Consider the following 13,455-nt stretch of genomic DNA (forward strand, 5'->3'; position numbering starts at 1 on the left):
CCACTACGCCACCTAGCTGCCCACATCTTTTTGTTCTAAAAGGGCATGTTGAGGGGCTTGGATTAGCCAGCTGTAGTTGACTTTCTTCTCCTTCATGTTTATCTCTGCTCCAGTGTCTAGAGGTGTTATGAACATGTTGAGGAAGGCTCTGTGGAAAAAGCTTCAAAATAGTGTTCTAGGAGATGGTCCTCAGGGTCTTGGAATGCAAGAAGAGGTCCTTTCTAAATTGATTCCATATTCAAGAGCAAAAGAACTTAATCTGCTCATTGACCAACTACCCAGCATTCTTCAAAGGCCAGAGAAATCCAGGAGGTAAGATGAATAGAGCAGTGATGGCCCATCAGAAAGACCCTTTAGTATGTTTTTGTTTTTGTTTTTTGCAAGGCAATGTGGTTAAGTGATTTTCCCAAGATTACACAACTAGGTAATTATTAAGTGTCTGAGATCAGATTTGAACTCAGGTCCTCCTGACTCCAGGGCTGGTGCTCTATCCACTGTGTCACCTAGCTGCCCCCGCCCCCCAATTGTCTTAGAGGACAGAGTTTCACTTTTGTCTTTGTATCACATAGTCAACACTTAAAAATTTAATTCCTTGCTAGTACTAACAAGTTTTCATTTTATAGGTTTTCATTTTCAAGTTAGTATGTTCAGGTTAAGCTTTGAGGAGAAATTTAATTTGTATCCTAAAAAATGAGAGAGATCCTTGGGATACTCACAGCAGTTCTGTAATATAGTTGATGCAGGTATTCTTTCCATTTTACAGAATAGGAAACTGTGGCTCAGAAATGTTAATAAATGATGAAGTTGGTTCTTGATATTTAACTCTATCATACCAGACTACCTCTCCATAATTGCTTATAATTATTACATTTAAAGTTCATTTTTCCTCCATGAAAAACTACTAGAAAGGAAGAAAGGGGCAGGCAGCGGACTAATTGGATTTACATTGCACAGATCTTGTGGACTGACCAAAGTTTTTATGCTTGACTTCAAGAAGCAGTGATGCTGATTTTACCATCTTTTGCTTACTCAAATCCTGTCCTTAATTGTGACATTCTTGTTTTTAAAAGAAGACTGAAAGAAAATGTTATCTCTGCTTATCTTTAGCATAATGTGCCATTATTGTGGGTGTGCTGGTGTCCTCTGTAACCTGTTTTAGACTCTTGTGAATTTAAAGTATGAAATTCTTTAAGCCTATAGTTCTTGACATATTTTACATTTCTTACAGCTGGATTGTATCAGACTCCATATGTTTAATACTGGAAAAATCTGTGGAAGAACTGAATGTTTGGAAAAAGACTTTGTTGGGTTCATGCATCAAATGGCTAATAGCCTCATACAGCTGTAGTAACAAAGAAGAAAAAATCCAAGATGCTGAGAAATCTATGTTGTCAAGACTTAACACATTATTGGTGAGTTCCTTTTGCTTACACAGGTAGAAGAAACACTTTAAATGAAGTAGTAGCAAGGGAAAAATTGATAATCAGTGACATGAACTTAAGAAATAAAGTCCCACCAGTTAGCAAGAAAGTATACTTTTGATGTGTGCCATGTTAAGAAAGGAATTTCAGTCAAATACCTCAGCCATTTTGGCACACATTATAGCTATAGCTATTGTTGCTTCTTTCTTTTTTTTAAATAATATCGTTATTTTTTTCAAAATTATATGTAAAGGAAATTTTTAAGATTAAGTTTTTAAAATCTTGAGTTCCAAATTCTTTCCCTCCCTCTTCCCCTACCCATTTCCTTGAGATGGTTAACAATTTAATATAGGTTATACATGTGCATTCATGCAAAACATTTCCATATTATGTTGTGAAAGAAGATAGGCTAAAAAAACTGAAAATAGTGTGCTTTGATTTGCATTCAGACTATCAGTTTTTTCTCAGGAGGAGATCATTTTGTTGTCATGAGGCGTTTGGAATTTTCTTAGATCATTGCAGTACTGAGAATAGCTAGTCATTCCCATTTGATCATCTTATAGTATTACAATTTCAATATCTGGTTTTTCCCTGATTCTACTCACTTCACTTTCTGTGGGTTCATATATATATATATATATATATATATATATATATATATGTATATATATATATATATATATCTTTCCAGGTTTTTCTGAAAGCATGCTACTCATGTCATTTCCTTCTTTCTTTTTTTTTATAAATATTTTATTTATTTTGAGTTTTACAATTTTCTCCCCTAATCTTGCTCCCTCCCCCACCCTACCCCCCACAGAAGGCAATGTGCCAGTCTTTACATTGTTTCCATGATATACATTAATCCAAATTGAACGTGATGAGAGAGAGAAATCATATCCTTAAGGAAGAAACATAAAGTATGAGAGGAGAGCAAGATCAGACAATAAGCAGTTTTTTTCCTAAATTAAAGTTAATAGTCCATGTTCAAACTCCACAATTCTTTCTTTGAATACAAATGGTATTCTCTTTTCTTTTCTTTTCTTTTCTTTTCTTTTCTTTTCTTTTTTTTCAGTGGCTTGCCCAAGGCTACACAGCTAAATAATTATTAAGTGTTTGAGGCCAGATTTGAACTCAGGTACTTCTGACTACAGGGCCGGTGCTCTATCCACTGTGCCACCTAGCCACCCCAGATGGTATTCTCCATTGCAGACACCCCCAAATTGTCCCTGATTGTTGCACTGATGGGATGAGCAAGTACATCAAGGTTGATCATCGCCCCCATGTTGCTGTTAGTTAGAACAGTGTTTTTCTGGTTCTGTTCATCTCCCTCAGCATTAGTTCATGCAAATCCCTCCAGTCTTCCCTGAATTCCTATCCCTCCTGGTTTCTCATAGAACAATAGTGTTCCATGACATACATATACCACAGTTTGCTAAGCCATTCCCCAATTGAAGGACATTTACTTGATTTCCAATTCTTTGCCACCACAAACAGGGCTGCTTTGAATATTTTTGTACAAGTGATGTTTTTACCCTTTTTCATTATCTCTTCAGGGTATAGACCCAGTAGTGGTATTGCTGGATCAAAGGGTATGCACATTTTTGTTGCCCTTTGGGCGTAGTTCCAAATTTTTCTCCAGAAAGGTTGGATGAGTTCACAGCTCCATCAAAATGACTTGTATTCTTATACAGTTGACTCAGTTTTCTATATATTTGAGAAATGAGGCCTTTATCAGAGATACTTGCAGTAAAAATTGTTTCCTAGCTTTCTGCTTTTCTTCTAATTTTTAGTTGAATTGGTTTTGATTGTGCAAAAATTTTTTAATTGAATATAATCATAATTAGCCATTTTATATCAAGTATTCCATTTTGTCTCTTGTTTGGTCATAAATTTTCCTTTCTCTATAGATTTGACAGGTAAACTGTTCATACTTGTTTATCCTTTTTGTCTAAATTTTGATCCTATCTTGGTATATGGTTTGACTTGTTGGTCCAGCTTAGTTCGTACTGTTCTGCATTCCAGTTTTCTCAATAATTTTTGGCAAATAGTGACTTCTCCCAAAAGTTTGGGTCTTTGAGTTTATAAAAGAAATGGTATACTGTGTTTGTCACTGCTGTGTCTTGTGTACCTAATTTATTCCACTGATCGTCTATCACTCTATTTCTTAACCAGTTCTAAATAGTTTTGATGATTGCTACCTTATAATCCAGAGTGGTTTTGACTCGGCCAATACCAGAGATTTGGAATGACCAGACCACATTCCTTCACATTTTTTCTTTAATTACGTTGATATTCTTAACCTTTTGTTCTACCAGATAAATTTTTTTAGCTCTATAAATGAACTTTGGTAGTTTAAATGGTATGACACTGAACCAGTAAATTAATTTAGGTAGAATTATCACTTTTATTATATTGACTCAATCTGCCCATGAGCAATTGATATTTTCCCAGTTGTTTAGTTCAGACTTTATTTGCGTGAAAAGTGTTGTAATTATGTTCATATAGTTTCTAGGTTCATATAGTTATCTTGGCAGGTAGACTCTCAAATATTTCATTTTGTCTACAGTTATTTTAAATTCAACTCATATGATTATTTCAGTTAATTCTGTTGGCTTTTCATTGTTTGTTTCAAACACAGAGGACCATGACATCTCATATTTTGTTATTGTGGTAATTCTGTGTATCATTATGAAATTTAAGAATAAAATTTTGCTCAAATCCAGAACTCAGCTGTAAAATCATAAAGAATCTATGACTTTTTGCCCACAATGAAATTTCATCCTAACTGTAATTAAGTGATGCTATTATACAGTCTATCATTCCTATTACTGATCATTTCTTCGTCCAGTAATCTTTCCTGCTAATTACTATTCTTATGATTAAGTTGTCATTTAGTATTTATTTTTGGTTTTAGCAAGGCAGTGGAGTTAAGTGACTTGCCCAAGGTCACATAGATAGGTAATTATTAAATGTCTGAGACTGGATTTGAACTCAAGTCCTCCTGACTCCAGGGCCAGTGCTCTATCCCCTGCAGTTCAGTATTTTCTTGTAACATCTGTTGAGAAATATTAATGTACAGCCTAACAGTGAAGTCCCTGCGAGATGGAGACTGAGGGATGGTATTCTTGTTTACAGATTAAATACTCATGTAGTTACTATTAAACATTTAGTGTTCATATGCATACTGTTTACTAGTGTGCTACATGTTGAGAATACAAAGAAAGGAAAAAAACAGTCATATATGAGGAATTTGACACACTTGTGTGACTTGCCATGGTTCTGATAATTAAGTGTCTGAATGCAGACTTCAAGCTCAGGTCTTCCTGATTCACTAGGCTACTACCTGAAAGAGTGTTTTCTGAAAAGTAAAATACATAAAACCACGTACAATTAGAGATTACATATTTTTATCTACCATTATGTTTATTGTTTCTCTTTGCTTCCTTTCCATACAGCACTCAAGTAATGAAGTTGATCCTGTTGACTGGCAGAAGTTTGTGAAGATGGGGCTTAAGTAAGCTGATTTTATTTTACAGAAAGGATTTTCTTCAATAATGAAGTTTGTTTACTGAGGGAAAAAGCCTCACTTATTTTAACCTAGTTGATGATGATTAGTGGGGAAACTGTAAAGTAAATTCTGTTTAGTTTATATGTTTAGTAAGATAAAGGCCTTAATATGAAGAAATTATCAATAATAATTCTTATTACCATCAATTATATATGCATTGATTAATATGCACTCATTAAATATATATATTATATATATATATTTTTTTAAGCCTTTTTGAGTATTATGTTGGTAGTTATTATTCTATTTAATTTATATGTTAGAACAGGAGCCATTTTTGCTTTTTACTACTGCTTGAGAGCATTTTGCCCTGGATTGTCCCTTGTGGTTTGGAGGTTATTCAGTATCTGGAAAAAAATTTTTGTTGCTAAACTGTCAGTTCTTTCTGAATTTGAAGAATAGCTTAAAATTATTTCTTTACTGACGAAACAGCATAGAAGCAGCAATTTTTGCCTCCATTGCTTTCTCACTGTAATTTGAAGTCTTTATTAAACAGATTTTGTAAAGTAATTAGGAACTTTGTGTAGTTGAAAATAAGAAGGACTCACTGTGGTGTAAAGAATAAGAATGGGAGGAAAAGGGAGTTGACTGAGAAGTTTACCATGGGAGAAGCTCTTTCTTTTCTTTTAGGTTCTGCACTTCCAGCGAATCTTTAAACTTTAGAAAACTAGATGTGATTATCCAACCTGTTGTAGCCTTAACAAGATAAATATACCTCCACTTCACTTTTTGTAAATGCATTGATTTGTGTATATGATCCAGGAACCGGGATACAAACCCAAAATTGAAGATAATTCCTGCCCCCATTATGCTTGCTATATTATTAAATGGAGGAGGTAGCATATCTGGGGGAGTAGACCCTTGGGGGAATTAAATTGTTATGCACTTTGTAGGAATAATGACAGAGTTGATTACATTATGGGTCCAGAAGTAGAAAAAGGTGGAAAAGAGAAGGGTACTTTTGAAGGTGAAGGCAGCAGCAGCATGGTAGGACCTGAGTCTAGTGCAGTAATAGTGAGGGGAACCCTAATCAGCAAGGCAGGAATTACAGCAATGAGAGTCATAAGCCTTCCAGGGTGTTTAGTCTCTAAGACTTACCTACATGTCACTGGTTAGAGGTTTAGAGAATCAAGTGGAATATGAAAAGTTACTCTTTGTTAAATAGTATATACTACAGACTTTTAAAAAATGAATTCTTGCCATTTTTAGGTTTCGCTATCAGGATTACATGTTTTTAAAGACTCTATGTGCTTGTGTACAACTCTTATATAAGCCTGAAAATTCCCTTCACAAAAAGTTAGTCCAGCTACCACTGATGTACACAATGATCACCCAGCACTCCATGTTTTTGCCGACTCTGTTGCAATTGAAAGATGATACAAACATCCAAGTAAAAGGTCTCCTTTTGTATTTATATATGTATTTTATTGAATATTTTTGTTTTCTGATTTCATCATACTAACTTCTCACCCTGACTCCTTTCTGACTTGTTTTTAGAATGATTTCTAAAATAGTATTCAAAAATTATATTCCTATTGAATCTAAACTTCCTTGTTTTCTTTGACTTAGAAATGATTGAAGTTTTTTGGTACAAACTGGTAATATGTTGCAATTTAACCAATTCAAAATTGCAACTCATCTGTAACTAATTGTCTTAGAAGGTTGCTTAGGAAATTCGTAAGTTAAGTAACTTGCCCAAGGGTCATTCAGTCAGTTGGTGTCTGTAGCAGTACTTAATGAATCTTCCTTTTCTCTAAGGCCCTGCTTGTTTGTAGTTCTGCATTCTCTTTTTTATGGCTGCCTTCTTGACTTTTCAACAAATAATTTATAGGCAAGCAGCCTCTAATTGTTAATTAATATGATCCTTTTTTCACTATAATGCTAACTAATAGAATCTGATCCCCAAGCAGAAATCCAAATAACTAAATCTATCTGAAATTCTCCAAATACATATATATATATATATATATATATATATATATATATATATATATATATATTTGTGAAGTTAGCTGGCACAGCAGACTTGAAATCAACAAGATGAGTACATTCTGCTTCATGCGTTTTCTTTCAGTGTGATCTGGATAAATTACTTAATCTTTCTCAACTTCAGTTTCCTCATCTGTAAAATGAGACTAATAATAGCCTTTACCTTCCAGAGGTAGATTTGAGGATCAAAGGTACTTTGAAAATCTTAAAAGTGCAGCTTGAATAATAGAATTAAAATTGGGAGAAAAGTATTATCTCATTACTTTCCTCTTTCCTAAAAAAAAATCTGCCTGTCTAAAAGGAAATATTTACTATTAAATTTCTAGCACAATGGTTATTTTAAGAATAAAAGTGTATGGGGCAGCTAGGTGGCATAGTGGATAAAGCACCAGCCCTCGAGTCAGGAGTTACCTGGGTTCAAACCCGGTCTCAGACACTTAATAATTACCTAGCTGTGTGACCTTGGGCAAGCCACCTAACCCCATTTGCCTTGCAAAAACCTAAAAAAAAAAAGAATAAAAATGTAATAGGAAAGAAATTGAAAAGCTTTTAAAAATTTTTTTGGATTTGATTTCTTTTTTTCTCTTGTCCCTCCTGGGATTGAGCTGGTGGTCTGCTGCAAGGCAAGCCACCTGTCCCTTTGATGCTCTTAGCTAAGTTTCCCATGGGGCCTTAAGTGTTTACTTTTTTTTTGTTTGTTTTTGCAAGGCAATGGAGTTAAGTGACTTGCCCAAGGTCACCCAGCTAGATAATTTTTAAGTTTCTGAGGCTGGATTTGAACTCAGGTCTTCCTGAGTCCAGGGCCAGTGTTCTAACCATTATGCCACCTTGGTGTCCCTTTAAGTGTTTACTTTGAAAAAATTAGTGTTCAAAACAGGCCCAAGTGTTCTGGATACCTGAGCTAGAAATAATGGAATGATCCCAGTTCTATTTTGTTGATTTTTTTGGAACTGAGGCCATGATTAAGAAGGATAGGCAGGGACATTCATATTGTGCTGCCAGAGTGAAATTAATTCTTGGACTAGAGCAAAAGCATTTGCCAAGAATGTTTTAATTGATCAAGAATGACAGTCAGAGGTTCAAAGATGATCAGATAACGGTTGCAGTTTCAACCAACCCAGCTCAAAGATGGATGATTTGTGAGGAAAGACTATATTGACGTTTAGTCCACTGAGAGACAGTATATACCAGGTTGTCATATAATAAGATCACATAGCACAGACTAATGCTTTGCCTGGCATTCTTTATGTGCCATGTTGCCTTACTGATATAGGAGGCATTGAAACCATTTAAGGCCAAGAGAGACCTGCAGTAACCAGTAACTATCTCCAATAGGCCTGTATCCTAAAAATCATTCAGGCCCTGGGATAGAATTATTCTGGTAAAGGCAAATGAGAAGGATGTCAGCATACCCTTTACCCTTTAAACATAATTGTGCAACTCACTTCCTATCATTTGGTTGGTTGGTGTTATCTTCTTCATTCTTTGAAGGATAAGTAGCAAGTGTTCCTCCCCCATTACACACACACACACACACACACACACACACACACACATAATTTTAGGTCCGTAGATTTAGAATGAAGATAGAGACTGTCAAATCCAACTATTGCCTCCAACACCTCATTTTGTTGATGAGGAAAATAGACTAAGAAGGGTTAAATAACTTTTCCATAATCACACAGTTAAATGTCTGAGACAGAATTTCAATTTGGGTTCTCCTGACTCTAAGCCCAACATTTTACTAAACTACTTGTCATCATCTTTAATTCTAAACATTTCAATCTATTTTTTCCCTAGAAGTATTAGTGGACTTAATATCAACCATTGTAAAACTTTGCCCTTCTGTCTGTGAAAGCAGCCACTTTGCAGTGCTATTGGGAAGCTATGGTGCAACCCTCAGTGTTCTAGGTAAGTGTATAAAAGCATAGCATTTTATGCTTTTTAGAATATATAAATACCATGTTCTCTTAAGGACTTCTAAAGTTCTAAAAAGAACTTCATTCACTTTCTAGATCAGAAGATATTGCTGCTTCTCAGATTGTATGAAAAGAATGATCTGAGCCTCATAAACTTCAGGTGAGTTTTTGGATGAAATAGGTCATTGTATCAAATCCTTGGAAAAAACAGTGTGTCAACCAACTGCTTTATTAATTAACTTGTCCCACCATCAGTGACTCATCAGACATTTCCTTTCCTGGACATCATTCTCATGTATATGCTAGCTATTAAAATTGTAAGCATTTTGAGAGCAAGGACTCAATTTTTTTTTATTTATATCTTCAGTGCTTAATGAACTTTCACTCACATAGCAAGAATTTAGTAAGTTCTGATTCAAGGAGTTTAACATGCTTATGACCTTTAGAAGAATTCATTAGAAGCATTTCTTAGCTTAATTTGATTCTTGTGAGAGGTGGGAGGTTGAAATTGACCATCAGGGAATATCATTTGGAAAACTCCACAAATGTCATCAGTTTATGAGGAGCTTTTTGGGGGTCTAGAATCAGCATCATGCTGCCACAGTCCTAGAGCCTAGATTTGTGGGTATTTCCATATTTTTTTGTACTATGTCTGTATTTCCCAGACCCAGTAACAACATGAACTTTGTCATGACTCAGATTTTGAGGAAAGAGTTTTTTCTTCAGTTATTTCAGGTATGTCCAGCTCTTCATGGCCCCCCATTTAGGGTTTCCTTGGCAAAGATAGTAAAGTGGTTTGCCATTTCCTTCTCCACACATTTTGCAGATGAAAAAACTGAGGCAAATGAAGTAAAGTGACTTTTCCAGATTCACACAATTAAGCATCTGAGATCTGATTTGAACTCAGGTCTTTCTGACTCCAGATCCAGTACTGTGCCACCTAGTAGCTCATGAGGAATGAAAGTGACTGAATAAATGGATTGATTAAAATATTTTTGGATTGTGTACTTCCATTCTGCAAGCATCTACTCTATGTGAGGCAGTGTGTTATATACTGAGAGGACCAAAACAAAACAGAAAACTGTCCTTCTCTCCAAGGAGCTCTCTGTGAGGATATACTATTTACATAGTAGGAGAGAAAACCCAAACTGAAAATGGTCTGGAATGGTTTTTCTCTAGGAGGTGGCAGGTGAGGTGAGCCTTGGAAAGAATTTTTATGAGGTGTTTTGGGAATTCTAGGGAGACGTCTTATCCAGACATGGAGGTTAGAGTTGAAATGCTGAGTTCAGGAGTGACAGTTGACTTGGTAATTGGAGTGAGTTAAGGGGAGTCATATGGAATATTTGACAAGGTAGGTTGGAGGTCTTAAATGCACAGATGAGTATATTTTATCCTAGAGGCAAGAGGGAGTCATTGTTCTTCAACAGAGGAATGGCATGATCTAATCTGTGCTTTTTTTTTTTTTTTTAAGATTTTTCAAGGCAGTGGGGTTAAGTGGTTTGCCCAAGGCCACACAGCTAGGTAATTAAGTGTCTGAGGCCAGATTTGAACTCAGGTACTCCTGACTCGAAGACCAGTGCTCTATCCACTGCAGCACCTAGCCACCCCCCAATCTGTGCTTTAAGAAAATAATTTGAGTACCTAGAATGTAGGATGAATTGGAAAGGAAGAGAATAGAAGCAATTCAGTTAGGGGACTCAGTGAGAGATGATATGGGTGTGATCTGGGGTGATGCCCATTCATTTAGAAAACATTTACTTAGCATCTACAGACCCTAGAGATGTAAAGAGAGGCAAATGAAGGTCTTTGACCCCAAGGAAATCTTTGTGAATGAAAAGAAGATGGTTGCAAGATATATTAATGATGATAGAATTGATAAAATTTGGCAACTAATTTGCTATGGGAAGTGAGGGAGAGAAAAATAAAGGTTGATTGTGGTTGTAAACCCAAGTGAGTAGAGAAAGTCATAGGAAAATTGAGGTAGTACTGTCAACAACAATAGCTAAGTTTCAAAGAGGGACAGGGTTGGTGGGGACAAATTATAACTTGTCTTCTGGTCATAGAGAGTTAAAGCTGTTTATAGACCATTAAAGATATAGGTATCTCCCAGGCAATTGGTAATGAAGAACTGGAATTCAGGAGAGAGATCAGGGCTAAGATTGTCCATTTGGGAGTCATCTGCATAGAGATGTTGATTGTATCTTTAGCACCATATGAGTTTACCAAGAAAAAAGTGGTGAGAACTCAAGAAAGAGAGAGAACGTTGGGAATTTTTATAGGGGAAAGTAATTAGTGATCTACTAAGAATCTGAGAAGTAGTCATCATAGAACAATGCCTCAAAAGTCATAGAGCATATTCTGGAAAGGAATATGAGAGGTGGAGGGTGGTCACAGGTGTCAAATACTACAGGAAGCTTAAGAATGAGCTCTATGTAAAGTAGAAAATGATTACTGTAGCATTGGGTAAGAGATTTATTGAAGCAAATGGATTGTTATCTTTTTAAAAGGGGAAGCAACATTCTGTTTTACTTAGGAGCAGTTAGTTGTTTCATCCTTACCTTCCCCTGAAGGACAGATCATTAAATGGTCTTAGTAACATTTCTAAAAATAATTTTCAGCTCTTCTACTTTTATCCTCTGGGGAAAGTTTTTTAGAGATAGAAAAGTGTTAAGTTTATCTGTGAAGATACTGGCCAAAATGATCTGCTAAAGAAATTGTAGTTAAACTAGAAGAACCTAGACCCTCATTCTCAGCTTACCTATTGTTTCATAGAATAGTGCTGTTATAAACCATTCAGAAAGTGACCTTATCAGGCAAATTTAATCATAAACTCTAGGGAAATTTTCTACCTTTTTATTTTATCATCTCAAAGCTGATATATTAAAGCAGAATTAATCTGTTCTATAGGAATGCCTTGCATGTTTCCTGGATATCCATGTATTCTTGTATGAAAGTATATGCTTTCTTTTAGGCAGGAAAGTGTGTATATATTATATATTACCATCTGATAAAGACGATTTTTTTTGTCATGTTTTGAATGGAAAAGACTCCTTTGGGGCAGCTAGGTAGTGCAGTGCATAGAGCACCGGCCCTGGAGTGAGGAGTACCTGAGTTCAAATCCGGCCTCAGACACTTAATAATTACTTAGTTGTGTGGCCTTGGGCAAGCCACTTAACCCCATTGCCTTGCAAAAAAAAAAAGAAAAGAAAAGACTCCTTCAAACAAATTGCAAAATTAATTAGACTATAACAACTAAAAATTACTGCCCATCAGATGGGATGTCCAGGCTGTATTTTCTCCTACTCCCTATTTTCCTTTGAGGATATATCAGTGTTAGATCCAGTTCCTTATTTCCCACTTTGAGTATCTGATGACAAGATATTGTAGAGAATAAAAATATTGAATTACATTTGGGGAGAGGTTCCAGTTGGAAGAGTAAGCATGTTTCTGAATACTTCACAATCAATCTATGAGATATCTTCTTGTCCATTATGATATGATACATCATTTTGTATTATTTGTCCCAAATGCCCTAATTTTTTTGTAAGTGTAGAATGAGGAATTTCTGTCATTTTAAAAACAGGATGAACACCAATAAAAGGTCATTAGTCTTAGTATTTAAAAAGTAACCATTTCTTTTGAGTGGTAAATTCAGAAATCAGATTGAAAAGTGAATAGGAAAATAGGAAATGAAGGCAACAAGTATAGATGACTATTTCTAACAATGTAAAGGTATACAGGATAATAACTGAAGGGAATAGTAGAATAAATAAAGACTTTTAAGGATGAGGGAGAACTGGGCATAATTTGTACACAGCAAAGAAGTGGGGATATGGGGAAGGTTGATTGTTTCTTTTACACTATCAAAGAATTTCAAAATCCTTCACAAGGAAAATTTATTTTAAAATATTTTTATTGTACAAAGTTATGTCCAGTCAAAGAATCTGCTAAAGAAAGAAATTTTTCCCCATGTGTGACTCACAATGTTGTGGGATGGATAACATTTCAATTGTACTTTTGCTATACTAAAATGGTAAACTCACTTTTTTATAGGAGAAAACAAATTAAAAATTGTTTTTATTGAATTTAAGAAAGAACTGTTTTAATTGTTCTTATAGATGAGAACATCTGATGACAAGATAAAGATTAAAGAACCTTAAACAAGAAGAAGGGCAGCTAGGTAGCATAATAGAGAGAATGCTGGACTTAGATTCAGCAAGACTGATCTCCTTAAGTTCAAATCTAACATTTACTGGACGTGTGACTGAACAAATCATTTAACCCTTTGTTTCAGTTCCTCATCTGTAAAATGGGCTAGAGAAGGAAATGTCAAACCATTCTAGTATCTGCCAGGAAAATTCCAAAAGGGGTCATGAAGAGTTGGCACTACTGAAACAGTGCAACAAACAAGAATATAGATAAAAGGCTATTGGCATAATGGATAAAGAGCTGGCCCATAACCTTCCTAGACCTGGGTTTAAGTACTATTTCTGACAAATCCTGACCCTGAGCAAATCACTTAACCTTTCAGTGCTAAGAATTTAAGTTGCAAAGATTG

General features: G+C 35.3%; 1 protein-coding gene across 3 annotated transcripts in view; it reads left to right on the forward strand.

Annotated features, from left to right (window-relative positions):
• Nucleotides 1–13,455, forward strand: part of URB1 (URB1 ribosome biogenesis homolog) — a 107,269-nt gene that overhangs the window by 57,102 nt on the left and 36,712 nt on the right. For all 3 annotated transcript variants that reach the window (XM_074214114.1, XM_074214115.1, XM_074214116.1), the window contains 6 exons: nt 114–312; nt 1,229–1,412; nt 4,877–4,935; nt 6,199–6,386; nt 8,779–8,889; nt 8,994–9,057. In XM_074214114.1, coding sequence (XP_074070215.1) covers nt 114–312; nt 1,229–1,412; nt 4,877–4,935; nt 6,199–6,386; nt 8,779–8,889; nt 8,994–9,057 — 805 coding nt within the window. The remainder of the gene's footprint in view (nt 1–113; nt 313–1,228; nt 1,413–4,876; nt 4,936–6,198; nt 6,387–8,778; nt 8,890–8,993; nt 9,058–13,455) is intronic.

The sequence above is a fragment of the Macrotis lagotis genome, chromosome 1 (genome assembly GCF_037893015.1).
Source record: "Macrotis lagotis isolate mMagLag1 chromosome 1, bilby.v1.9.chrom.fasta, whole genome shotgun sequence".
NCBI classification, from domain to species: domain Eukaryota; kingdom Metazoa; phylum Chordata; class Mammalia; order Peramelemorphia; family Peramelidae; genus Macrotis; species Macrotis lagotis.